This window comes from Cydia splendana, chromosome 13 (assembly GCF_910591565.1).
Source record: "Cydia splendana chromosome 13, ilCydSple1.2, whole genome shotgun sequence".
Lineage (NCBI taxonomy): Eukaryota > Metazoa > Arthropoda > Insecta > Lepidoptera > Tortricidae > Cydia > Cydia splendana.
Genome location: NC_085972.1, coordinates 8,239,713 through 8,267,606, shown reverse-complemented (window position 1 = coordinate 8,267,606; position 27,894 = coordinate 8,239,713). Strand labels below are relative to the sequence as shown.

At 40.1% G+C, this 27,894-nt stretch overlaps 2 protein-coding genes across 2 annotated transcripts in view; both read right to left on the bottom strand.

The window, feature by feature from the left end:
- Nucleotides 1-27,894, bottom strand: part of LOC134796347 (ESF1 homolog) — a 328,393-nt gene that overhangs the window by 116,643 nt on the left and 183,856 nt on the right. The gene's annotated exons all lie outside the window — the stretch shown is intronic.
- On the bottom strand, nt 852-27,805 carry LOC134795979 (arf-GAP with coiled-coil, ANK repeat and PH domain-containing protein 2). Its single transcript, XM_063767875.1, has 21 exons — nt 27,542-27,805; nt 27,311-27,427; nt 26,778-26,951; nt 24,682-24,766; nt 23,756-23,899; nt 16,941-17,036; nt 15,319-15,572; nt 13,278-13,394; nt 11,391-11,531; nt 10,841-10,912; nt 10,138-10,244; nt 9,054-9,142; nt 8,447-8,541; nt 7,660-7,806; nt 6,852-6,922; nt 6,446-6,589; nt 4,902-5,059; nt 4,051-4,164; nt 3,301-3,407; nt 2,005-2,153; nt 852-982 (listed from the first exon to the last, which is right to left on the bottom strand). Exons 1-21 carry the CDS (start codon nt 27,592-27,594, stop codon nt 963-965), a joined length of 2,454 nt encoding a protein of 817 aa, XP_063623945.1. The 5' UTR covers nt 27,595-27,805; the 3' UTR covers nt 852-962.

The following is a 27,894-nucleotide window of genomic DNA, read 5'->3' as shown; positions in this document are numbered from 1 at the left end:
TGTTACAATAATCTTTGATGCGTTCACGTGACTGAAAAACCTAAAATTACATTCACGGGCCATGAAATTGTGTTCTACTAACTACGTATGTAAAATACGGGCAACTGCGACTGCAACACATCGCTAATAAGTAAACTATTAGATTTATGAAGCCATTTTGTGTATCGCTCAATTTGATCTATGGAGAAAATATGTACCTACATCCTACATAATTTAACCTTGTGAATGCCACGGTCGGCTATACACGACATCGGGTACATTCTTGGAGGATATAACCAAACGGAGACGCCTTGCCTGTAATTTGCCGATTTTTGCGGGGAGGAGCACGTCAAATGTATACGTAAGGTAAAAATAGCCATGTCGGATAAACGCCAATCCATACAATGTGTATGACCATTGGCCGCCTATTTTCGACAGAGGGGAACGCCTGTTCGGCTACTCCGTTTGGTTATGTCCTCTAAGGGTACATTGCCAAAGAGGTTTACTATTTTGTGTTATAAGACAATCATCAAAATCAATTCATGATTAATAATCCTATAACAAACATACAGGCGAATTTATAGCTTCAACCATTTTTTTATTATGTTAAAAATAGTCGTGATGGTCAAAATACTAAATGAACGTTTGAGTGTAGTACATAATGCACAAGCTGTTTGCTCTAGTCTACGGTATCCTCCTGAGGCCCAGCCATACAAATGCGAAACTCAAAATTTGCCAATGAAATTTGAACCTATAGTGCAGGGAATAGGGTTGAATATTAATTGTTTGAAAATTTAACGAAACAAAAGAAATGCAACTCTGTTCCAAATGAATATGGTTTAAATTTCATCGCTCTGAAGAAGTACTAAGGTAGGACCTTGGGTCTTAGGAGGGTGTAGCCCAACCTTAAAACGGGCGCTGGAATCGAAGCCCGGTCCGTTCAGTCGTTACCACAGCCAACGCCGCCGCGCGGCACCGCTGCGTCATTCGCTAGGCTGTTCTCCTGAAAATGAACACATTACGGTTGACTGGAAGAGATTAAGTTAAGACATTAAGTCTGCCTTTTTGTAATTTTTACTTATTTTTTTGCAATAAAGTTTTAAAACAATCTTTTGTACCTTATGTATCACAGGCCTATTTCCAAAAGTATATTAGTTTTTAGGGTTCCGTACCCAAAAGGTAAAACGGGACCCTATTACTAAGACTTCGCTGTCCGTCCGTCCGTCCGTCCGTCTGTCTGTCACCAGGCTGTATCTCACGAACCGTGATAGCTAGACAGTTGAAATTTTCACAGATGATGTATTTCTGTTGCCGCTATAACAACAAATACTAAAAACAGAATAAAATAAAGATTTAAATGGGGCTCCCATACAACAAACGTGATTTTTGACCAAAGTTAAGCAACGTCGGGCGTGGTCAGTACTTGGATGGGTAACCGTTTTTTTTTGCTTTTTTTCCGTTTTTTTTTTGCATTATGGTACGGAACCCTTCGTGCGCGAGTCCGACTCGCACTTGCCCGGTTTTTTTTTTAACTGAAACGTGTTGGCATTGTCCGGTTAAAACAGGACTTGTAACGATACAAGCCGCGTAGCCAAGATGCCAATCGCTTACGCTCCGTAGCGATCGAAACGCAACTGTCACTGTCGCACTAATACGGAAGAGTGATAGAGAGACATAAAGCTTTTCGTTGTCGAAGCGATAGCGATTGTAACCTTGGCTAGGCCGGCAGAGCCTTCTACTTCAGCTGTCAAATTTTCTACTACAATGTTTAGCACTATAATTTGGCAAGCCATTTCCGTCAGTAGAAAAAGGCAACAATTAAAAAAAAAAATAGGCGCGAACCGTTGTGCTCCCATAGAGCATGGATTTCGCGCCTTCTTCTACTGACAAAGTGGTTTGCCAGAGTATACTTTACGCGTAAGCGTTTGTCTACGGCGAGAGGGTAATTTAGCTAACATTTTTTAAGCCCTTTTGAGTAAGACCGCGATTTGCTCATATGGCCATTCAACGGCATCAGTCACCTACCCTCGTTGTTGTTGTGTCTCGCTCGCACTAGCCGCTCCGGGTGCGAGTGAGCGAGCTGGGTATAGTCGCGGAACACCTCGTTGTACGTGTCATCGTTAGACGACATCTCGGACTCGCGCATTTCCTCGTTCAGCTTTGTTAGCCGTAACCTGCAGAACAAAAAATTATGAAGTCAATTTTAATTTTGTAATATTATTTCCTATCGTTCCTATTATAATTAAGTGTAACAGCTAGACTAGAATCTGCCGTAATGCTAAATATGGAGTAGGTTTGCCCCAGTTGCAGTAGCGTGGGTTCGAGACTTGATAAAATGTTTGATTTGAACATTTGAATGTAGTTAGATTTTTAGTTAGATCGAAATATCTATGGTACACAATGAAAAGCTGCTTGTTTTTTTTCTAATGGTGGTATTCCATCTGTCCAATATATTGGTCCAATGTGTATTGTGTCTCACATTTTGCTTTAATGAGAGAGTGAGACGCACTGACATTGGACAAAGAATTGGACAGGTGGAATACTACCTTAAGGAATCTAGTCTGATTAACCTTTTGAACGCCCAACGGCGCATCCATTTGCCGTGCCACTGACGCCACGGGGGTAAAATTTAGTTTTGTGAATAAATAATGCCAACCTAAAAGTGGGGTGTTTTTCAGTAGATTTTCATCAAAAAACGATCGACGTCAAATGCCGTCTTTGGCGTCGTTGTCACGATTTTGCGTTGACGTCAATTGCCGTCTGTGGCGTTCAAAAGGTTAAAATGGAGAGTAGATTGTTATGTGCACTGAGCTTTATTAGATTACGTCACACATTTTTCAGAGAATACTAGGCCCCAAGCTGATTACAGATATTTAAAATCGTAACAAAATATTTGTCATGCCTCACTTTTACATTCACATTCACAACGACGGTAAAAGTGTGAGCCGCTGTTTGAAGCTGATGCAACGTGAAAATGTATCGTGCTAAATACTAGACGTCTTTGTCTTTCGTAACCATAAAAACCGGCCAAGTGCGAGTCGGACTCGCGCAGGAAGGATTCCGCACCATTACGCAAAAAAATCACGTTTGGTGTATGGGAGTCCCACTTCAATAGTTATTTTATTGTTTTTAGTATTTGTTGTTATAGCGGCAACAGAAATACATCATCTGTGAAAATTTTAACAGTGTAGCTATCACGGTTTATGAGTTACAGCCTGGTGACAGACAGACGGACGGACAGACGGACAGTGGAGTCTTAGTAATAGGGTCCCGTTTTTACCTTTTGGGTACGGAACCCTAATAACGTGCAGTCAAACTCACAAGGTGACGATGTCGGCGTTAGCGTGACTGACGGCGATGTCCAGCGGCGTCTGTGATTCGTGGTCCGCTATTGACTGATCTGCTCGGTACCGCAATAAAAGGACAACCTGGAACACAATATTCAGGTATTTAATCAGAAAAAGAAACTTGCCATAATTTACAGGGTCGCAATTGAAGCAGCTTCGACGAAACCGTCTTGTGAGATGATACACGTTTGGTTAAACGCGTTTCTTGCATAATGTTATTAGCAGTAAACCATCGAATCGCTGTTTGTTTCACTATTGCACTCCGTACATGGTGACCCCTGCCTAGCGGCATTACGCAAGGGTGCCAAATTTTCATTTGGATTTGCCTCATCAAAACCAATGTTTCCTGACCATTGGGGCTGTCCATAAATTACGTCATCGATTTTTGACGATTTTGGACCCCCCCCCCCCTATAATCATCCAAAAATCATGCATCAAATGACCCCATTTCCTCCTACTTCATGCTACCGTCATCCGATGTCCAGACCCCCCCCCCCCCCTAATTTGAAATGACGTAATTTATGAATAGCCCCATTTCCAAACCATTTTTTTAAGTTCCGGACTAAATAATCTGCCCTTATCACAATAAGGGCAGATTATTTAGTCCGGAACTTTCTTTTATGTTGGTTACTAAACTCGTGTGTCTGAAAAATGAGGTTAAGATTCTTATCAAACACAGAAGTGGGGCTTACATAGTATTGTATATTTGGACTTGTTAGCTCACCTGGGCGGTGTGTCCGGCCTCGGTGGCGAGGTGGAGCGGTGTCTTGCCATCCTCATCTTGCGGGTTTAGCTTGCTACCGTTTAGCAGCAGGAACGAGCACGCCATCACGGAACCCTGTACGAAAACAAAAAAAAATATTATTAAGTATTGTCGTATTGTAACCAAGGGAGTGTCCAGAAACTTTAAAACTGGCACCCTTAACTTTTTAGAAAGTGATACAATTTTTTGGCGTACAATCGTCATGGTAACGATTAGGGCTTATACGCACTAGCGGTTGGATAAAGTAGGGCGCTGCGTGATGCGTTTGGAATATGGCGACGCGTTCCCCTCAAACATTTTTCTGTTGGTATCTCTTTCTGCCACAAAACAGCTGAGTTCCTTTTTCACCCGCAGCGGTCGAGATTTTTTAGCACTCGTATAAGGGCTGATTTAGACAGCGTGCGAACTCGCATGCGAGTTTCATTACATTGCGGTTTTTGATCGGTGAGTTGAATTGGACGTAACCAGGGGTGCGAAACTCCTGACTTCGGCCAAACTCGGCTCCGCTCGGCTCAGCATTGCTCCGAGCAATTATTAGGGTCGGCATCACTCGACTTCCTTTTGCGTGCACGACCACAGATAAGATAATCACTTGAATTTTGACAACCCTAAATAGCCGAAAGGGATAGTGCCATACATTAGAAAGGGATAGCATGATTCGACCCTGAACCGCTGTCAAACTTCGGGTTTGTAGGAAGTTTCCTTTCTGTACGGCAGTACTATTATTTATTCTGTGACGTAACCAACAGTCCGCAATGTAACTAAAATCGCATGCGAGCTCTTGCGCCGTGTAAATCGGCCAGGATGCATACACTGAGCACGGCGTTGTGCAGCGGCACGCGCGCCCGCGCGCCGGGCACGTCCACGCCGGCGCGCGCGGCCAGCGCGGCGCGCATCACCGGCACGTTGTGCGCGCGCGCCGCCCGCCACAGCACCGCCTGCGCCGACAGCGACGAGATCTCCTCCGCTTCTGGAACGAGTACACGGAACTTAGACCGAGGATTCAAGTAGCGCTACAAACAGGGTCTAGCATTTGTATCCAAACAATATAAACGTTAAACGGACACATTTCTATACTAACCCCCTTATTCATAAAACTAAGAAAGGGATAAAACATAATTTAACTAAATCAGGCCCGCTAGATTTACTTAAATTATGTTTTATCCCTTTCTTACAAACACATCAGTCTAAATGACATATAAATACAAAAATTCAAGCCAGTACCTAACGCGTTTATGCATAACGCCATAAGTATTCAGACGCCGCTTACGGCATAAAGCGGAAATCAACACTAGACTAAACTAAAAAGTTTCAAACGAGACATCAAATCAAAATAACAAGCTTGGTTATAATCTTATAATGCAAAGCTACAATAAGGAATGCGCTTTTTTCTGACCTAATCTGTAATTAATCAATCGGGACGGGCTCCCAATTCTACCGCCAAAAATGAGATCGAACCACTTCAAATTAGAGTGGTATTCCATCTGTCCAATATAATTGTCCAATGTCACTGCGTCTCACTCTCTCATTAAGCAAAATGTGAGACAAAATACACACTGGACAAAGAAATTGGACAGGTGGAATACCACCCTTAGAAAAAAATAATTTAATTATTAACATTTTAAGTCAGGCAACAAGGCCCATATTACAAATACCTTAGAGACATGTTACAGACTAACATATATACGTATATGCTTTTTTATAAACTTAATAAAAACTAAACACTGAAAAGGTGCGCCGGACTTTATTCAGACTTGCTTACCCAGTTCGTCTTCATCCTCGCCCTCGGTAGAAGTACTCGGTAGGTATCGTGGTCGGAGGGCAGACTGAGGGTGAGATTAACCTGCCGCTCACTGGCTAATTCTGACCCAATGAGGAGCACCGGGCTGTTTCCACCCAATCCGGACTTCGTTGAACTTACCCAGGTCGTCTTCATCCTCGCCCTCGGTAGAATCGTGGTCGGAGGGCAGGCTGAGGGTGAGATTAACCTGCCGCTCACTGGCCAACTCTGACCCGATGAGGAGCACCGGGCTGTTTCCACCCGATCCAGTCTTCGTTGAACTTACCCAGGTCGTCTTCATCCTCGCCCTCGGTAGAATCGTGGTCAGAGGGCAGGCTGAGGGTGAGATTAACCTGCCGCTCACTGGCCAACTCTGACCCGATGAGGAGCACCGGGCTGTTTCCACCCAATCCAGTCTTCGTTGAACTTACCCAGGTCGTCTTCATCCTCGCCCTCGGTAGAATCGTGGTCGGAGGGCAGGCTGAGGGTGAGATTAACCTGTCGCTCACTGGCCAACTCTGACCCGATGAGGAGCACCGGGCTGTTTCCACCCGATCCAGTCTTCGTTTAACTTACCCAGGTCGTCTTCATCCTCGCCCTCGGTAGAATCGTGGTCGGAGGGCAGGCTGAGGGTGAGATTAACCTGCCGCTCACTGGCCAACTCTGACCCAATGAGGAGCACCGGGCTGTTTTCGCCCGAGCCGGACTTCGTTGAACTCTCTGGTGAAATAAATATTAATAATAAAATTGGTCTCTCAATAATATATCATGAAAACAAAAGCATTAAACCCATTGAAAATCTTAGGAAATAAGTTTAAAATAAAAGGTTAGAAGCTTAAGCATCGTAATATTACAAGGTGTCCATACTGCAGAATTGCAGACTTGTACACTTTTTCGTACGTCATCGCAATAACTAACATGGTAAATGTTAGTAGTCTTGAGAAATACATAAGATGATTCGACAAATAATAGAATAAGTTACCGCTGGTGTTGCTGTTCGCGTCACTTTTTTCATCAGGTATGGTTTCAGGGACTGCTGGTGGAGCACGGACTCTAAAAACACAACGATTTAGTTAGATACCTAATATATTTTAGCATTTTTAAATCGTGGTTTAATTTGGTCCTTTGGTATGAATGAAGAATTAAGGTATTACAAGTTTTTATTTATGAGCTTTATAAGCTTTAAAATCTCATTACTTAAATGTACATCAAAGCTGCGTGTAAATTGTAAAGCAAGTCTTTAGAAGAACAAATTATATAAATATTATTACTCGATGCTTTATGAATAGTACGCCATGTTATTTGCACGAATTCATATTTTATAGCTAATAATAACGATCAAGCCGTAATATGGACATGACACCTGACAGACATGTACGACACGACCCACATAAATAGTGTTATGCTCTGGTTTCCTAGGATAGCGGTGCCGTCATATAGCGGCCGTCTCCATACAAATACTACGACATCCATATTTAGCCGTATTATTTAGTATGGAGACGGCCGCTATATGACGGCACCGCTATCCTAAGACACTAGAGCATTACGGAACTTACGCTATACTCTGTATCTTTAGGTATTTAAATAAAAAGTAAACAGAATCTACCTTCAAATGGCTCCTTAAGCCAATTTAGCTGGACGTAGGTTAAAGTCGGGTCGTCCAGTGACAGATCCAGGCGGTTTTGTAATTGGTCCGTTAACCAATAACCACCCTAAAATGTACAAATTGTTTGTTTACTTTTATTTAAATACGTAAAGATACAGAGTATAGGTTACTACAGAATACGGACCTGCGGCGGGCGCGGCGCACGGACCAGCGGCTGCGGCAGCGGCGCGGCGCCGGCTCGCTCGCGGCCGCGTCCAGCCGCGCCGCCGTGATGTCCTTCACGAACCACAGCGACACGTACTTCGCGCGGATCCAGGCTTCGCGCACCGCGCTGTAAGGTACGGCGATGGTTAATGGAGTTAGCCGGTCGAAGTATTTAGCAGATGGCGCCAGCATAGCTCGCCCCGTCAATCCCTAGAATTGTGTAATTTTTTGTTTTTTTTAATGGAATTTTATGTCCTGGATGCCAGCCCTTTAAGCCAAATCTCATAGAAAAAGGGGCAAGCTATAATGGCGCCATCTATACAAACCTTTGACAGATGCCAACCCCATTGGCTATGGTGTAATACCTAAATGTATAGTAAGCTACAGATAACTGACATGCAAAACAGATTCTATGCAGGGGTTCCGTTATCTCTGCAGATTACTGTACCTACTGCTAACTGCGAGTTGATTTAGTATTTCGAGGCTTCCATATCATTACGCATGAGATATACCCCTCTGCAAGATCGACGAACGAGAAGTGGAGGAGAAACGGTGAAAAACGGAACCACACTCGTTTGTCATCGTTAGGATACAATACAAAACCTCAACAAAAAATGTGACACATAGTAAAAATGTACGAATATCTCTATGAGCTCATTTCAAAGCCTTCTAACTAATGTTAATTAGGTGAAAATTACAAATACCTATGGGCTCGTTTTAAAGCCTTCTAAATAATACCAACTAATACTCATTAGATGAGAACTCACGTTTCACAATCCGGCGTTGCTCTGGGGACAGAAGTCCCGTCTGTGTTAGCTTCATAGATTAGATTCACTACTTTGTTGCCCAGTTCTGCCATAACCTGCAACAAGAACAAATAAATACAAACATTAATACAGGGTGGAACATTTCTAGACTGAGCTGAAAGGATAGCGTTATCTAAGTGATCTACAATCGAGTTATTATAATCGTAAAGCTGGATTATAAAGTAAAACAAAATCATTGAAATTAAATATTTTTATATCAGTGTTAACCCTCCAAAGCTATTTACATTTTAAATTGACACACATGTCATGTCATTCATAGGATTTATTTACTAGGGTTGAAACATACAGATTTTTGGACTAATGTTTAACAAACTGTATCTCAAAAACGGTTAGAAATATTAACGTGATTAATAAGTGAAAAATAAAGTACGTAGCCTAAACGATTCCTCGATTGCATAAAAGTACCTCGTTCTGTTCCACCCGATATAAACAGACAGTAGATAACTTCCACTTTCCTTGGACTTCGCAACTATTATTTAATTGAAACATATAATATTACTACATATACTTAACAAAAATTTTACGGTGTCCTTCATAAAGCACATACCTTAATGATTTCAGGTTCCCAATCATCGAGTGTAAGAGATCTTACTTTGCTGACATGTACTCCAAGAGATCGATGTATGCCCGAACATTCTGGAGAGAATAAAAGTTCCTGTGAAACTGTGTGTGAATTTGTCAGTAACTGGCCACTATTAGTAACTGGCCGCCCTAAACTAAAAATGAATTCTATTCACCTATAAACAGAATTCATTTTAGTACAAGGTTTCAATAACTGGCCACCTTTGGGCGTGAAGTTTCGCTTATGGTTCCAAAGAACGACCTCCATATGTTCATTCTATTTCAATTAAATTTTAACCTTCTCTAAGGGTCGGTTGCACCAAACTGTTCGTATTGTTAAAGAGTTCGCTAAATTTGTATGTATGGATAGTTTCATAGTAAAGCGCCGGGGCGCGCCGGCTGACGTTGATCAGTCTGTCAAATGTGGTTGGTGCAACTGGCACTAAGGGTGGTATTCCACCTGTCCAATTTCTTTGTCTAATGTCATTAGATCTCACACACACATTAAGCAAAATGTGAGAAGCAATACACATTGGACATAGAAATTGGATAGGTGGAATACCACCCTAATGCACATAAAGTGACATTTAAGTTTGTTACATTAAATTTTAGAAGAAAAAAATGCTTTTGTTTTCTGTACAAGCGTGATGTAATGTTGGCAAATAATTACCTTTTTTTATACCACATCGGTGGCAAACAAGCATACGGCCCGCCTGGTGGTAAGCAGTCACCGTAGCCTATGGACGCCTGCAACTCCAGATGTGTTACATGCGCGTTGCCGACCTTTTAAAAACCTGTACACTCCTTTTTTGAAGAACCCCATACTGCCCCATTACGAGGCCAAATGTTTGCAGAAGGTACATTACATACGTATATTGGGTTTAGAATCTTAACCAAACGATACGAAGGTTCTTGTACTTATTATACCACGCATTATGACGTACCATCACGCTCTGTGATTGTTGCGCCATTTAGGGTCCTAGTTAAATTGGTTGTTCAATACTTACGCTATAGAATTTCCAATTTAGCAAGAAACCTAAATGGCATAACAACCCCGTGTGGTGACGTACCTATACAAAGCGTGATGCCGAGGTTGATGCTGGCCCAGCGCGGGTTGGGGCCGCCGCAGTCGCAACAGAAGTTATTGCCGGGAATATTCAGCAGTTGTTCCCATATCCTGCGCAAACAAATATGACGAGTTTAAAACAGGTTTTGTAGAAATAAATCGTCTCTAGACTCATATAACAAAAGTACAAAGTGATAAGCAAATACAAATCTTAACAGCATTTATGCAAAATTAGGTTTTTAACCCGATATATTATTTCGCATTAATGAATACAATTTAACCGACTCTTTTGTACTAAGCCTAGCTAAACTATTGCTAAATCTGCTTTTCCAAATGGCGTTTATGTTACACGTGTGCCATAAATAGATTTTTTTAGAGGATAGGTAAGACTTATAAACTTATACCTACACTTTTAGGGACTTATAGGCACTACCTATTTTGATTGAAAAAAAAATGGCAGGTAAGTTACAAATCGTCAGTCTAGGTGACAAATTGTCAATTTTGTGAAACAATTTTGCCTGGCCTGTGTCAACGGTTTTTTTACCTGATCTTCCTCATGCCAGGAGGCATGGCTTCCAGAGAAGGTGCGTCGTGCGTCCCGGCTGCGACCTTGTTGTATGGCAGACCGGATCCCGTGTTGTAAAGCTGCGATCCAGGATGCGAGCATCTCTTCGGAATCCGTGACTCCGTGTCAACAGTTTCTTTACCTGATCTTCCTCATGCCAGGAGGCATGGATTCCAAAGAAGGTGCGTCGTGCTGGACTCTCGAGTCGTCGCGGCTGCGACCTTGTTGTATGGCGGACCGGATCCCGTTTTGTAAAGCTGCGATCCAGGACGCGAGCATCTCTTCGGAATCCGTGAGTCCGTGTCAACAGTTTCTTTGCCTGATCTTCCTCATGCCAGGAGGCATGTGCGTGAGAAGGTGCGTCGTGCTGGACTCTAGAGTCATCGCGGCTTCGACCTTGTTGTATGGCGGACCGGATCCCGTGTTGTAAAGCTGCGATCCAGGACGCGAGCATCTCTTCGGAATCCGTGAGTCCGGGTCAAAAGTTTCTTTAACTGATCTTCCTCATGGCCGGAGGCATGGATTCCAAAGGTGCGTCGTGCTGGACTCTAGAGTCATTGCGGCTACGACCTTGTTGTATGGCGGACCGGATCCCGTGTTGTAAAGCTGCGATCCAGGACGCGAGCATCTCTTCGGAATCCGTGAGTCCGTGTCAACAGTTTCTTTACCTGATCTTCCTCATGCCAGGAGGCATGGATTCCAAAGGTGCGTCGTGCTGGACTCTAGAGTCATCGCGGCTGCGACCTTGTTGTATGGCAGACCGGATCCCGTGTTGTAAAGCCGCGATCCAGGACGCGAGCATCTCTTCGGAATCCGCTTGTAGCATGTGGCTCCTTGAATTAGAAAGATTACACTCAAATTACACAAATACAAATACTAACCCGTACAAAGGTAAGTTTTTGTTAGATAACTGTCGACATTATTTAGCACCCATGTAACAAGGCAAAAACCAAAATATGAATTTTTTTCAGTTTTTGGATATAAAAAATCTTTATAAGTGGCAGAAAATCTATATTTTCTGGGTAAATCCATATTTTTATGGATAGTAAAGAAACCTTTGAACATAGGTGTGGTGACCATAAACTCCACACTACCGACTTCTCCAGCGGGCCCGTAGTCAGGCGACGGCGAGAGCGGCCCGCAGCCTGGCGGTCCCTGGCTGTGACGTCACCGGAGCTCAGTTCATCGCTTGCGCTCGAGCAGAGGCTCCCATCTATTTAAAGAACTCTCCAGGCTGTGTGGCATTCAACTGCGACGCACCACAGCGTACCATCCGGCTGCCAACGGCATGTGCGAGAGGTTGCACCGAACTTTGAAGGCCGCTATAATGGCCCACAATGAGATACGATGGACAGACGCCCTACCCATCGTGCTTTTGGGTCTACGGACGGCGTGGAAGGAAGACTTACACTGCTCAGCGGCAGAAATGGTCTATGGTGAGCCTCTGAGGATCCCTGGTGAGTTTTTACAACCACATTCTGCGAATAAGGTCCAGCCAGTGGGTTTTGTTTCCCAGCTGAGGCAGCACATAGCTAAAATCAGACCTACTCCTGTTTCAAGGCATGGTACGAAGTCAGTTTTTGTCCATAAAGACCTCAAAACCTCAAGCCATGTATTTTTAAGAAAAGACCATCTTAGAGGGTCCTTGGAAGCTCCGTACACAGGTCCACTGAAAGTCTTGAAGCGAACCGATAAAACTATAACTCTAGACCTACAGAGAGGACCAGGAACAGTTTCGATCGACAGAGTCAAACCAGCTTATGTGGTGACTGACGACAGTTCATCTCAATCCCAAGTTAGCGTCTGTCCGTCTGAAGTCGTCAGGACGACACGCTCGGGCAGAAAAGTAACTTTTCCTGATTTTTATGTCGCAGGGCCATAAATCTCCAAGGGGGGTGGTGTGGTGACCATAAACTCCACACTACCGACTTCTCCAGCGGGCCCGTAGTCAGGCGACGGCGAGAGCGGCCCGCAGCCTGGCGGTCCCTGGCTGTGACGTCACGCCCCCACCGCGGCGCGACCGGCCGGAGCTCAGTTCATCGCTTGCGCTCGAGCAGAGGCTCCCAGAGATTCGCACTGAACGCACGCCGCTTTTCTCCGCCTTATCGCTAGCCTCTGCTTACGCGCGTTACATCTATATTGTACATAGCTTCTTTCTGTCGCCTAACTTTCTTCCGCACTTTGCACGCATTTTGTTGTTTTATTTTCTTAGTTATTATAAACTTTATATGGATCTGCGAGTTTAATTTCTACGCCGCTGAATAGGAAACCATAATAGGTTCAAAGGTTTTTTACTACCCATACCATAGGTGGACCTTAACCCTTTATTCATAAAACTTAGCAAACCTTTGTAAAATTTTGTCACTTCCTAACAAACTCAAAAGTCAAAATGACATATAGGGACAAATCATTTTCTTCCTTGCGTTGTCCAGACATTATTGTCACGGCTCATGGGGGACATATAGGGACAAACGATTATCAAATGTTCACTAGAATTGACAGACGTTTATACACCGTATCTCTTTGCAGTAAGGTTTACTATTAAGTAACAGTGTGGACGTTGGTAACGTAATACTTACTTGGAGGGTGAAAGCACTTCGAAGCAGAACCGACGCTCGCCGTCGAGTACCGGCTTCACCGTGCACAATCGTAGGTCCTCTTCCATCACTGTCACATTCAGCTCTCCTGTCCTTTTCCTACAAATAAGGAATACATTATTTCACATAAATCAAGACTAAGATGTTTTAAGATACGTAAGGCGCAAGTACAAATAAGGTTGTCAAGCGTTAACGTCAAATTTGTGTCTACAATATGTTGCACTATATGCGTCTCAGTAATCCTTTGTCTACGGTGCAAATTAAATAGCGAAACAAATACAGAACTATTTCTTTTTCTGAAGAATAGGAATAAACCTGTCTATTCAAAATACACTATGAGTTAAGTACATACGAGTATTTAGCAAGAAGATAGGGTACGTGAGCCACCTAAGGGCGCACCAGAGAGTGGAGCACACAGTCGCTGTGGCCGAAATCGGCCAGGAGAGCATCATCATCATAATTATGGAAAAAGTATCAATTCCATGTTCATTGTAAACGTGGGAATATAATAAGTATATAAAGCACATAGGTATCGCAATCAGAAAACGATTGTTTCAGAATAGCAGAAATGTAAATAAAAATGAGCCCATAGTTACATAATATACAATATCTGGGAGACCGAGCTTTGCTCGAAAAACATATAAAAACTCAAAAATGCGCGTTTTCCCAGAGATAAGACCTAGCAAGATCCATTTTTCGCCCCCGAAAACCCCCATATAGCAAATTTCATCGAAATCGTTAGAGCCGTTTCCGAGATCCCCGAAATATATACATAAATAAATATACAAGAATTGCTCGTTTAAAGGTATAAGATATACTTTTATAATAAATAGCTCGAAGTTCCAATACTCCTGTTATTTCGAAACTAAAGTCAGCCGTGTATTCTGAGTGAGAGTGGCGTCTTCACCGTGGTAATAGATTTAAATACAATGATGCAAAAAATACAGTATTGTAAATTAAATATTCGATGCTAAATCTTCAGTTACACGACTACGACCAATGACCTACATTGCAAGGACTTAACCCCGGCCTTGTACGTTGCGAAATGTTTTAACTGATTAGTTACATTTAGTACGAATCTGTGTAAATAAACACGAAAACTCGACGAAATAAGCGAAAGATTAAGACCTTCAGTCAAGGCATTAAGGTCGATAATCCAGTAAACGCAAGCCGCATATAGCTGCAGAAGTTATTAAGTAATTTTCTTTGATCAAATAAGACAATACTGATGTGCTACTGTAACGCAAAATGGAATTATGTAGTCATTTTACACATAAAACTCTTTTCACGCAAAGTTTCTATTCTCCAATTCATTATAATTACGAGTATCGTCGGCTATACGGTCGTAAAATGCAACGCGATCCAATTAAATTATTAGCTTGATTTACAAGGACCGCTGTAATGCAACCATTTACCGTTACGACACTACAATTACGAAACAAACTCACCTGTATTAAATGTACAGTGGAACCTCGATAGTACGAATCTTAAGGGAAACGGCAAAAACTTCGTGTTAACGAGGATTCGTTTTATGGAGAGCATCGACATAAGGAGGTTCTTGTAGGTTTAAAGAGGCTTCGAGTTACAGAGGTAAAACGCATGAAAAATTCGTGTTAGAGAGGTAATTATAGAAATGCAAAAATTACAATCTTATTGTCTTTTTCGAGTGGTAGAGGTCAAATTTCATTTTTCGAGTTATAGAGGTAAAACATGTACTGAATAGTCGTGAAGGGAATCGTTGGTTACTTCGTGTTAATGAGGTTAAATATTTCGAGTTATGGAGGTTTTGGGCTCTGAAGGGAAGGGAATAGCATTTTATTTCGTGTTAACGAGGATTTCGTCTTATCGAGGTTAGAGTTAGCGAGGTTCCACTGTATTAAGAACGGGTCACTCACGTATTTTAAGTCGAAAAACGCTTGACATGTTTCACTCCGTACCGAGGAGTGTCATCAGGAGGAGGAGGGGTCCATTCTTAATATATTTAATATGTCTGTCTCACGGAAGTTTTGTAATTAAAACTCACCTGTAGACTAATCGGTTGTCATATAAGTAGAACCAGCGTCTATTCCATGTCTTAAACGCGTTTGAAGTCCTTTTGAAAAGATATCCTTGCATTTTGGGCAAGCTTTTCAAGCAAGGGGTACTAAGCAGTCCATCTTTACAGTTCCCATCGGGGGGCTTGCAGCTTGGTAACACACTGTCCTTACTATTTACAATTGTGTGCCGGTTTTCCATCTCCTTGTCCAATATTTTAGTGTCGTTACGCATTGTTGACACCTGCAATTGCAATTAGCGATGAATTCAGTTGGAATATCATTGATTGTGCCAATTAGTCGACAATTAGACGTATACTTTCTTCTGGTACAGTATAACACTTGGGTAATGTGACGCGTAATTAGTGTTAAGTTATTTCGCAGATCATGCAGATGTGATACAGAAAGGTAATGAGTATAAAAAATATTAGACTCATTTGAAGATTAAATACACGATTTACGCGAGGATTAAATTTAATAACATGTCATTGTCATTAAATATAATTGAAATTTATTTACGTTACGGATCCATTTTTTTAGTTCTAAATAATAACATTAATAACTATTCGTAATAGTTGGCTATCCATCCTATATGCGTCTTTTTTATAAAGTTAGCCTTAAAAATATGTATGTCGGCGGCAGATCGTAAAATCGGGCATATCGAGATATTCCTAGGCATATCATGAAACCATTTCATGATCTTACTAGCGACTAACAGCTATATCGTTCAAACCTCAACGTTTGACGATTTGCCTGGCGACGTTTAAGCATATCAAATAAGTAGAGTGTGATATTCCTAGGCAGATCATGAAACGCCGCCATTTCATGATCTGCCTAGCGAACACCAGCCATATCGTGCTAACCTGAAGGAGTGATATTCCTAGACAGATTATGAAACGCCGCCATTTCATGATCTGCCTAGCGACCACCAGCCATATCGTGCAAACCTCAAGGTGTGATATTCCTAGGCTGATCATGAAACGCCGGCATTTCATGATCTGACTAGCGACCACCAGTCCTATCGTGCAAACCTCAACGTTTAGGCATATCGAATAAAGTAGGTTGTCCTAAAATTTAGCAAATGAAAACCATTGAAATGGCTTGACAAACTATATTACGTTTTTGGACGTTACGTTATTTTAGTTCCTGCTCACGCTACTCAAAATGAACGTAGTGCGACGTATTCATCAGATCATGAAATGGCGGCGTTTCATGATATGCCTAGGAATATCTCGATCAATTAGGTATTTTACGATGCGCCCGGTATGAAGCTAGGAATATCAACGAACGCATTGGTCTGATCGATCTGCCGCCTCTTTCATAAGGCAGATCGTGATATGCCTGGGTTAATCTTAGTCAGATCAGGAAATGGTGGCGTTTCATGATACGCCTAGGATTATCTCGATATGCCCGATTTTACGATATGCCGCCGACATGTATTTTATAAATAAATAAGTTCGATCTTACGAAGCCTAAGCGTGCACTATATTGGACATAAGTACTCGTATTTTAAATGCGTTTAACTTTTTTCGATTCGATAGTAGAAAGCTCGAAATTAAAAAAACAAAATTCTTCTGGAACTCAGAAGGATGATATAGAAGTGTAGAAGTACCTCGTCAGCGGTAGACTTGAGGAAAGGTTCGAGATCCTCGGACAAGTCGGCGCCCTGGTGGTAGTACGTGCAGCACGCCTGCATGTACGACAGGAACTGCAACAAGACAGGATTTATGGTAATCAAAGGCGAAACGATATAAAAACAGATCCATAAAAATAAGATTATATAATTATTAATGCATGTGTGGCCGTGTTAATCTGTAATAGTACATTATTGTCGAGGCTCGGAAGTAGCTACTTGCAGGCTGAGGATTCGTTTTAAACGGACGACCTTGGGAGTCCGTTTAATTGAATCCGAAGCCAGCAAGTAGCCTTCCAGCCGAGTCATATATAGTGCTTTTCTCAAAAATGGTGCAAGAAATATAAATATCATAGAAATATTTTACAAAAGCAACTTTCTTACGTATATATTTTCACAGAAAAAAGTAGAAACAATTGAAAAAATTAGCTTTGCCGCCTTTTTATTTTTTTAATAAAAAATAGAAGTGTATTTTTCTGCCGAAAATACGCCAACCTATTTGAGACAGCTAAATAGTCGCGGTACTAATCATCTGTTTGGCTGTTTAATGGGCCTGTGCCTTCATTTGATATGGCCATTTCAACTTTTAAAAAGTTTGGAACTCGACAAATAATGGAATTTGTATGCAACATTGCAGTCCCAAAATCGAGACTGCAATGTTTTTAACTTTTTAATTTTTGACTGACCATAAACTACGCGCTTCGCAACCTATTTTTTAAACGGCAAAGTCGACTTTGCCGTCCATTTTTGAGAAAAATAAACATAGGCATTCTGGCCTTGGCTGTATGAACATAATCGGAAAACAATTGATCACTGGTCATAGTGTGGCACTTCGGCAATGGCTACTTTTTATCATTCTTTGTGAAGAGATTGTTCTTCGCATCGAATCAAGAATTTATCTCTCTCTGGTCAGTCCCTCATGTCTGAGGGTCGTGTGGTCAGTATCAGAGTTGCATCTGGAGCGGATGATCTGTCTCCACCGGTTTCTGTCCAACGCGTCTTTGGCGACCGTGTAGAAAGCAGAGGATGACGAGTCTTTAACTTGATCGGTCCATCTTATTGGTGAACGACCGCGTGATCTTCTGCCTTCGGTGTTTCCAACCACAATCAGTTTTTCCAAACTTTCGTCGCCTCTGCGCACTGTGTCCGAAATATGAGAGTATGCGTTGTTGGCATATGGTGGATAGACGAGTTTTCAGTCGGAGCTGGGTTAGGATTGATGCATTAGCACGCCTTGCTGTCCAAGGTATTCGCAACATTCGTCTCCAGCACCACATCTCAAATGCATCAATCCTTTTTCTCTCTCTGGCCAGGAATAATATTAATAAGAATATATACTACGAGTATAAACTTATTAGCAAACGGTAAATTTTTTACTTACAAACATATTTCGCACAAAAACATTAATTGTTTGCTTACATTATCTTTAATCTATGACTCATAGTATGACAAACAAGTACGTGCAGACGTATTCGTGGGTAACTGTGAGTCCATACACTATTTGTGTGCCATTTGTAAGCACCTACATAATATGCACGTAGGATTAATGAAGGTCGATTTGAATGGGAGATCCCTTATACGGATACGTTCATCTTTGAACTTAGGTCATCTTTTTTGTGTATGAATTTAACATAGTTACTTACATATAATCATTTAGAGTCATAATTTCATAGAATTTTGCCGTTTAAAATAACACTTACGCACTTATAGCAAGATCTGTGCTATCAAAATCGTTGCAGAGTTAGCTTGGTTTGATTGTACAATATAAAATTGCACGATATAAATATAAAGCAGCAAAACAAATACCTGACACACTTTATTTCCATAGAGGCACGGACGTTCCAATTGTTAAGTTAGTTAAGATAAACTTAGTTAAGAAAATATAAGGACTTATTATATATTAAATACCTAGGTAAGTAGCTACACCTAAATATACAATCTCGTAAAATGTTGGATAATGTCATTGTATATTTATTTTACCTATGTACTTAATTTTTATATATAAGAACCTGTAATTGGCTCTGTAAATCTATTGTAGCTTTTAGAAATGTTTATAGCTGTTGGTTTTCCATGTATGTAATAAAAATAAATAAATATTAAGTGTATTCGGGTAAATTCGAAAATTGGGTAATCCCGAAAATCATTTCAAAATGACTCATATTCCGTTGTAATAAGAGTCCCTTTTTGGAATTATCCGCCACTGTTTTAGTGTTTTTACCTTTCAGAAGTACCCGAATAAATACATCTTAATTTAATATAAAATTTATTAGTTGCGTATTGAAAACCGTGCCATTAAAACCTTGTAATATGTCCATGATATCCTAGGAAATTATAGGTATAAAAAATGCTTTTATAACTTTTTTTTATGAATTGTACAAGTGCACTTTTAGCAACTTAAACTGAGTTTCTGTAAAGTGATTGCAAACCGTAATCAAATTTCAAAGCCAGGATGGTATCATATTTATTAACTAGCAACCCGCCCCGGCTTCGCACGGGTAAACAAATTATACACCTAAACCTCATCCTCAAAAATCACTCTATTGATAGGTGAAAACCGCATGAAAATCCGTTCAGTAGTTTATGAGTTTATCGCGTTTATACTAAACATACAAACAGACAGACGCGGCGGGGGACTTTGTTTTATAAGGTGTAGTGACAAGTCAAGTCTTACATAAAACTATGAACATGTTAAATAAATATCAATAAAATCATATTCAAGAAAATAGGACAAAAATAATACGATCCTTCGCCCATAAAAAAAAAACAACACCTTAGCGCACGTAAGATCTCAAGACACTTAAAAAAATTAACACACCTATATTTGTGAGGGTTTTCCCAAATCCTTATCTCCTAATACACACTCATCTGTTTAAATCCAACTATTCCAAAGGATCACACAACACTGCACTATGAAGACGGACTCGACAAGAGAACACTCCGTACTATTGTACAATTACGACTGAGACCGCGAATACGCGATATGACATCGTGACAGCGATCATCGATATGAAACGATAATCCTTTGCACTTCGACTGAGTTCGTCCCACAAATTAATACAGGTGTGACAGAGATGCAACATTGTGACACGGTTCCATTGACGATATCGAATACTTACAAGTTAACTCTTCACCATTCACCGTGTCAAATCTTCATTCAAATCGAAGATGCTTTAAATGTAGACTTTATAACAATTGCAGCAAGATCGCTTTTGCAAGTACTCAATGGTTATGGATAAGCTTATCGGAATGAAATTCTCAAACTTTGTTTTTTTGCGACGACATAAAAAGAGACTTAATGATGATTGCAATAAGATTGATTTTGCAAGCCCTCTATAAAACAAATACGAGTATTGGAAAGTAAATTTGGTGTGTTTAGATATGGTATCATTGGCGGAAGTATGCGTAATGTATGTAGGTAAACAATTACGGGTAATTTGTTTCGTATTGGCATAGATACCGAAATTACTGCATCGAATCGATAACAATCGATAAGGACAGGTTTAGGTATGTAGGTACATACAGCTCTAAGTGGGGCTTTTAAATATTATTGAAGTATTCGATTCGTTTATAAAATAAAAGTTTTGATTAATAAAATAAATGTAATGGAGTGGAAGGTTGTCTGGAAGAGATCGCTTGTTACCGATAAGACCGTCTGTTGTTTAACCTCTTCTTCCTGTATTATTTGTATTGTTTTCTGTAATGTAATGAGGTGTGCAATAAAGAGTATTTGTATTGTATTGTATTGTATAAATGAAAGAGCGCACCCGGGCACGCACTTCCATCTTGCTCACGCTTACGCTCAGTGAGGGAGAGAGAAGAACACGAACTTACTGGGCCTTATGTGTCTCTACCTCTACATCTAGACTAACGAACTCGAAGAGAGATGGAGAGGTACGATCTCGGTAGGGCCTAAGATACACTTGTAAGTTTTACTCACGTAAGTAGGGACAGGGACACAGCTATACTACAGAATGAGAGGTGAATATCATTATCTCATTCTAACAAATCGCTTTGTCCCTACTTACCTAAGTAAAACTTACAAGTGTATCTTAGGACTGAAGCTTACTTGTTGACTACGGTATGGACCCGTAAAACCAATTACAACATTCAGATTCAGAGGGCCTTCCGCGAACCACGTTGAACGTGTTGCCTCCCGGTCACACTTACGTACGAATTTACAAGTGCAACAGAGAGGCAACACGTCGAACGAGGTTCGCGGTAGGCCTTCAGGGCACTAAAAACGAATTTGTGAAATGAGTAATCTTAGTTAAAGTAGATACATAATGTATGCACACTTACATATTTAAGGTATTTCATTGAAGAGTACTGGATTATTAATTTATTTCATTAACAAGGAAAATAACAATATGCATATAGGAATAGGCATATTAGTGCATAACCTTTATTTTTTCCTGTATACAAGATAATATGCTTCCTTTTATAATAATTTAGAAAATGCCGCGGGCGACATTTCATTAAACAGAGGGCCTACCGGGAACCACGTTCGACGTGTTGCCTCACTGTCAAACTTACGTACGAATTTACAAGTGCGACAGAGAGGCAAAGGCCCTCAGTTTAGCTGTGCGAGGCAGGAAATTTCTGGAACAACGCACAGTTGGAACTGCCAATAACCTAAGTGGTGAAGATGGAAATGTTGTCCCGCAGAGCGACGGCGGAGTGAAGCGGCAGGGATTAACCCGAATAATTTCTCGCTCGGAGCACTCCCGGTTATACATACGATCATTAATCATTACTCTGCGACTATGATAATAATTTTCGCCCTGTTTTATAATTTTATTGACTTTCCTCTAGTCCAGCGGTCGGCAACATGCGGCCCACGAACCTCACACTTGCGGCCCGCGAGCCTCCATGGCTATTTTGTATGTAACATTTACAAACGACAATGTCTGATAAAGTCATAAATATTAACAAAGTGCGGCCCGCGTCAACTTTGTTAACTACTATTTGGCCCTTGGCTGCTAAAAGGTTGCCGACCGCTGCTCTAGTCCAGTGTTTTTCAATCTTTTTCATGACTCGACCCCCTTAGTATACTGTAGCAGCTGGTAGAGGCTTATCGCGACCCCCCCCCCCCCCCCCCCCACCCCCCCAGTTTGAAAAACACTGCTCTAGTCTATTGTACTCAGTGCTATATTTGTCTACCGTTCTTCATCAATTCTCATCTAATCAAAGGTTAACTGGAAGGAGGGATAAGTTCGCCTTTGTACTGCCTATCCTGTGCCATATTTGTGTTTTGTACAATAAAGAGTTTATACATATGTAAAGTACATATCAATTAATACTCGCATATTAGACGCGGTGGGTTGTATAGGTACTTAGGTACGCACAGGGCAAGTTCAACGCATATGAATATTTATTAAGCATCCGGAATCAATTCTATTACCTCACCTTACGGCTAAGTGCAATACGAACTACACAGTGTCGTGACACTCGTGACTAATGGAATTACATTATTGTTTATAATGTTTATAAACAAAGTAAATCGATTCTAATGGGGCGGTTATTATTGCAGTAATCGTCAAAAAAAACATAAAAATACAGTCGACGTCAAAGATGTTTCCGCTTTTATTTTTTTATTCTTATTCTTATTCTTTTCCACCTTACTCCTTTACATATGGCGGAAAATGTAAACATATCTTTGACGTTGACTGTACATAATCATATGAAAACTCCCAACGACCCTTAAACTAGCAATAACCTTTATCGTATTGAAAATAGGGTCTAAAGCAAACTTCGTCTCCATTTCGGTCACTTCAATAATCAATAGCACAATGGAGATGGCTTTTATTGACGATCTTTAATCTATTCGTAATATTCGTATAAGTATATCAATAATGGCTCATTTTCTTTGGTCGATAACTCGGCCGATATAAAGCGTGCGGGGACTCCCCGCAGGCGGTATAACGACTAGTGAAACTCATAATGGCATGCGTTTTAGAAATCTCCCGCACCCCGCACGCGAGCCCTATCGACCAATGAAAACAGTTCCCCGAATGCGGGCCCTATGTCATTCGTTTTGGAAATCTCCCGCACTCCGCACGCGGAATCTATCGACCAATGAAATTGAGCCCTACAGCACGGCATTCTACCTATTATGTCCCCGTTTCCATTAGTTCTTGGCTATTTACATTTTACTATAAGTCTATAACAAAGCTATGTACTAACAGCAACAAACTCAACTGACCATAGCTATACCTTATTTCTTTGCAATAAGGTACACGGATGGTCATTGACGATGTTGACGAAGATACTGGCTAAACTCGTGAATGTGCATAGCTTCACCTTGAGATAGCAATCGACGGATACTTATTGTTACCTACTTAATTGCTGTTACCGGTCTTCGTTGCGATTCTATTATGTTGGCATCAGTAAAAAAACATTCGTTATAAACAAAGAATCGTCGATTGTATAAGATGTGTCAAACTTAAGTCTAAGAAATCGTCCGAATTTGACCGCTTAAGAACATACGACGTTACTGCTTAATGTATAGGACCGTACAGTCACCTGCAATAATATTTTACACAGCGAAGGCCGCAAAAATATCTGACACGATCTTATTTGTAGAGCCATAAGAGCGTGTCACAAATTTTTGCGGCCTTCGAAGAATAACATTTTATTGCATATGGGGCCCAACACATTCCACGACTCTTCTCTTTCCGAACAGACTCTATAGTCATTTTCTGGACGTGATCGAGCACTGAGCACCATGTGCCGAAATCAAGAGCGTAGGTTTATGTCTTGACACCTAAATAATAAAGTTAACTCAATAAACTCACAGTGGCCAATATCTCATGCCGCTTCCGTGCCTGTAGCATGGTGATTTTCTGGACATGGTCGAGCGCCGTGTGACGGAAGCAGGAGCGCGTGGCCAGTAAGAGATTCACCGCCTCCTCCACGTCGGTCGGTTTGTGTCTTGACACCTAGGTAACAGAGTTCAAATTTAATTAACATTTGACATATTACATAACCTCGTGAGTCTAAATGTACATTAAAATGTACATATTCGTTGCAATCTAATTTGAACCGTTCGTGAAACAAATAAAGTAGTATTTCTTTTGTTTCAGTGCGTTTTAAAACAAACTAAATTCGTTCCAATTTACTTATAGAACAAGGTTGAAATAAAAAATTGGAAAACATTCTATGGTGGGTCCTACGAGGTTAAACGGATCCGAGGTTTGTGTTATTAGTGGTGGAAAGTGTAGATATGTAGATTTTATACCCTAATATTCTTTTATAATGGAGCATGATGGGTTAGGAGTTAGGATGAATTCTAACATGATAGTTATAAGGTTATGCAACTTAAAATTGTAATTATTTTTACTTGTACGTAGTAAATAAATAAAAAAATATAACTAACAGGCAATGTCATGGATCCTCTATTGGTCATTTTCCATCTCATAGTATTGAATCGTAAATTTCCCTAAAAAATAAATGATATTATATAGATTTATTTGAAAGCATCTATTATAAGGAAACTACAAAGGGGAGAAAATGTTGTTAATGGGTATAAGACGATTAGAGGGAGGGGGGATAAATGTGGTTGGGTGGTACGTTTAACAACTTCTATACAATCTCGATCTAAAATCCTAATGGTTATAATATATATGGGGAATATGTTGGAAAATAATGGTCAATTTTTTTAAATAGGTAGATATAGTAATTAATATTTAAATAGGTTTTTACAGGTTAGCTTAATATTCACCTGTGAGTTCCTATTTAAAGCTAGATCCAGATCATTTGAGATTTTGTCGAAATGGTGCTTGCTCTCCTTCACACCCTTAATATCTCTGAAACAAAACGGAAACTTGAGTCTAAATATAATTGTCCTTAATTTAACTTGGGTCTTACGGTAGGGTTTACAATGTGAGTATAAAAGTACAATATAAAATAAAAACACAAAACATTACAAACAATATATAAGCACATTATAAAATACCTAACCTAGGGTGCCGCCGGCAGCGGGGCAAGGCCCAAGCTGCCGGTGGTCAGGGCCGCAGAGTGAGGAACCGACGTACTATACGCGCCGTGTCCAAAATTACTGCCTTCTGCATTGTTCTCATTATTATGCTTGTAATATGATTAAAGTCAATTTACGCAAAGTAAATAATTGATGAACAAATTAAGTTATATAAGATCTTGCTACAATAGGACACTGTTTTATCATAATAATGATGAATTGATGAATCACTTGTGGTTGCGTTCAGAACACATAAATAAAATGTGTATGTGCCTAATAAGTAATGAACATTGATAAAGTAGTTTGGGTTTAGTGTAATCCCTTATTATCATTTTGTGATATAGATACACATTTAGATATTAACAGTTTTGTTAATATCCTGTCATAAATAGATTTGGAAACTACCTAATGGTAGACTACTAAATTTTGAATACAATTTCTTGGTCTTGTAAATTTAATTACAATGCGTAACTTATTACAGATATTTTAATCTGTATGTTTTTCTTCTTTATGGCTAACAAAATAAAGTTCTTAATTTAAACATACCCCTCAAAAATGTAATGCTTAAAATAACAGACTATGCTATTATTATTTTAAAGTATAAAACCCAACTTTGATCATGTGTAGTTTTTCAAAAATAAACAGTTATTATGAGTCTATAAAACAAACATAAACAAAATAACCCTCAAGTACCTTTCTAAAAGAGCCATTAAGCCCATATGTAAACATTAAAGCTGTCCATTCATGAGTCATTGCACCATTAGGTAAACATTTCCTCCAAGGAAACCTAATCTAATTATAGCTCATTAAAGTCATTAATACAAGCCAAACAAGTTTACAGTTAAACTGACTAATGATTAGCCAAAATGATTGTCTATAGTCTGTATCTTTAGGTATTTAAATAAAAGTAAACAAAGTCTACCCTCAAATGGCCTTAAGCCAGTTTAGGGTAGAAGAAAACATTACACAATCAAATAATGCAGGTTAAAGTCAGGTTCTTTAGTGACTGATCCAGGCAGTTTTGTAATTGGTCCGTTAACCAATAAATGTTATTACTACCGGAAAATGTACAAATTGTTTGTTTAGTTTTATTTTAATACCTAAAGATACAGACTATAGACAATTAGAACACCGTCTGAGGAAAGCAGGATCCTACGACGAGTTGCAGGGTGTCAGAATGATACTCATATCACTTGACTATAAATGTATTGGTGTGGTTATGGTTACAGTACATGTGCAGTACGGAGATGATGGTTGTTCTTGTCTATGTGACAGTGTGATGAAACGGTGTCTGTCACTTTCTATCGCACTCTGTTAAAAAGTGACAGATATTTTGTCATGTGGACAAAGCCATCCATAATAGGCCTGCAGGACTTACATGGTTATAAAACTTAATACTCAAGGCATAATAAATGTGTATAATACATCAATACTAACCGCAATGACAGGGAAAAGAGAGTGAGAGTGAATGGTGCCTGCAGTGTATGTAATTTATCCTTTTCTGTACCTTAATCAACATGCTATTGCATGTTTTCATTAGCATACAGATCTGCAAAACTGAATGCTGAGCTTTTCATAAATTAATGCATAAATAATTACACTATTGTGACAACAAATTCATAATCCCTACTTTAACCATACTAATTTCTTGTTACTTACAGTCTGGCAAAAAAGAGTAGAAATTAAAAATTGCCAACACTGTATATAGTGTCGTCCCATTTTCTTATATAAATTGGTTTGAAAGGGATGACACTACAGTGTTGCCACTTTTTAATTTCTACTCTGTTTTGCCAGACTGTACCCAAGTGCAGAAGAAAGCACACAAACAAACATGGACTTACACTTTAATAAAAGCTGTGAGATTCTTGAGTACAGTCCTGGAGGCCTGGTCCAGGAGTATGGAGTGGAACTTGTTCATTTCCTGCAGTGCATGGATCATCCGGTTCAGCGTGGCTATCACCGTGGGGTCCTCCGAGAAGTAACCGCTCAGGTCCCAAAGTGCATTTGTGAAAGCACTACAAATAATTACAAAATTTTGAATAGACACTAAAACTCAAAATTTATATCTGTTTATTAGAGATATAACTGGAATTTAGGCTTGATGCCTAAAAAAAAATTTAAATTTGAATATTTGATATAAATTATGTACTTTTAAAATAGTAATGTAGTAATCATAAACAGCATTACTTGTTATTGATAACATGAGTATTTACTTTTTTTTAATAGAGCCGTCTTGGGAGTCTATGGCAATACACAAAGGCATTGTTAATTATGGAATAGCATTCCCACAGCCATAATGAACAATTCAATGATATAACAGTCTCAGATGACTGCACAGCAATGCATTTGCAAGAAATATACACTACAGGCTTACCCTCGATGAGTCATGTATGTTTTTCCTGAGTCTATCATAAGCGAACATGCCTTGAGGATTTTATCCAGCTTCAACTCCAAGCCGTCGATACTCGCCTCCTCCGTTTCCAGCTGTTCTCTGCACACACAAAAAAGGAATTCTTACACAAGTATTTAACACACACAGCACGTATGAATTTCACTTTCTATCATAACAAGAATAACTTTCATTGATTTATGTGCAACTAATTACCGAAATTTTGGCGAATCTCTGAGGCACTCATCGAAATCTATTAAAGGTTTCATAATCAAAACTGTGAACACAATTGCATTGATTTAATTACACGATATGTGATATTTTAATTGAGTGTTTTTATCTTCGTGTCGAACAAAAAACACTGGCGATCCACCTCTTTCACAAATCCGACACGAAACGTCAGAACGTCACACATCTGTCAAGTGGTACAGATAATGCAAAAGGATTGCAAACAGATAATCAAGAGCCTATATTTTTGCATATAAAAGCAAGATTGCCAACGTCGAGAAAATAAAATTGAATAAATACTTTTCGTTCCAGAAATACAGCTGCGTAACGTCCAAAACAGC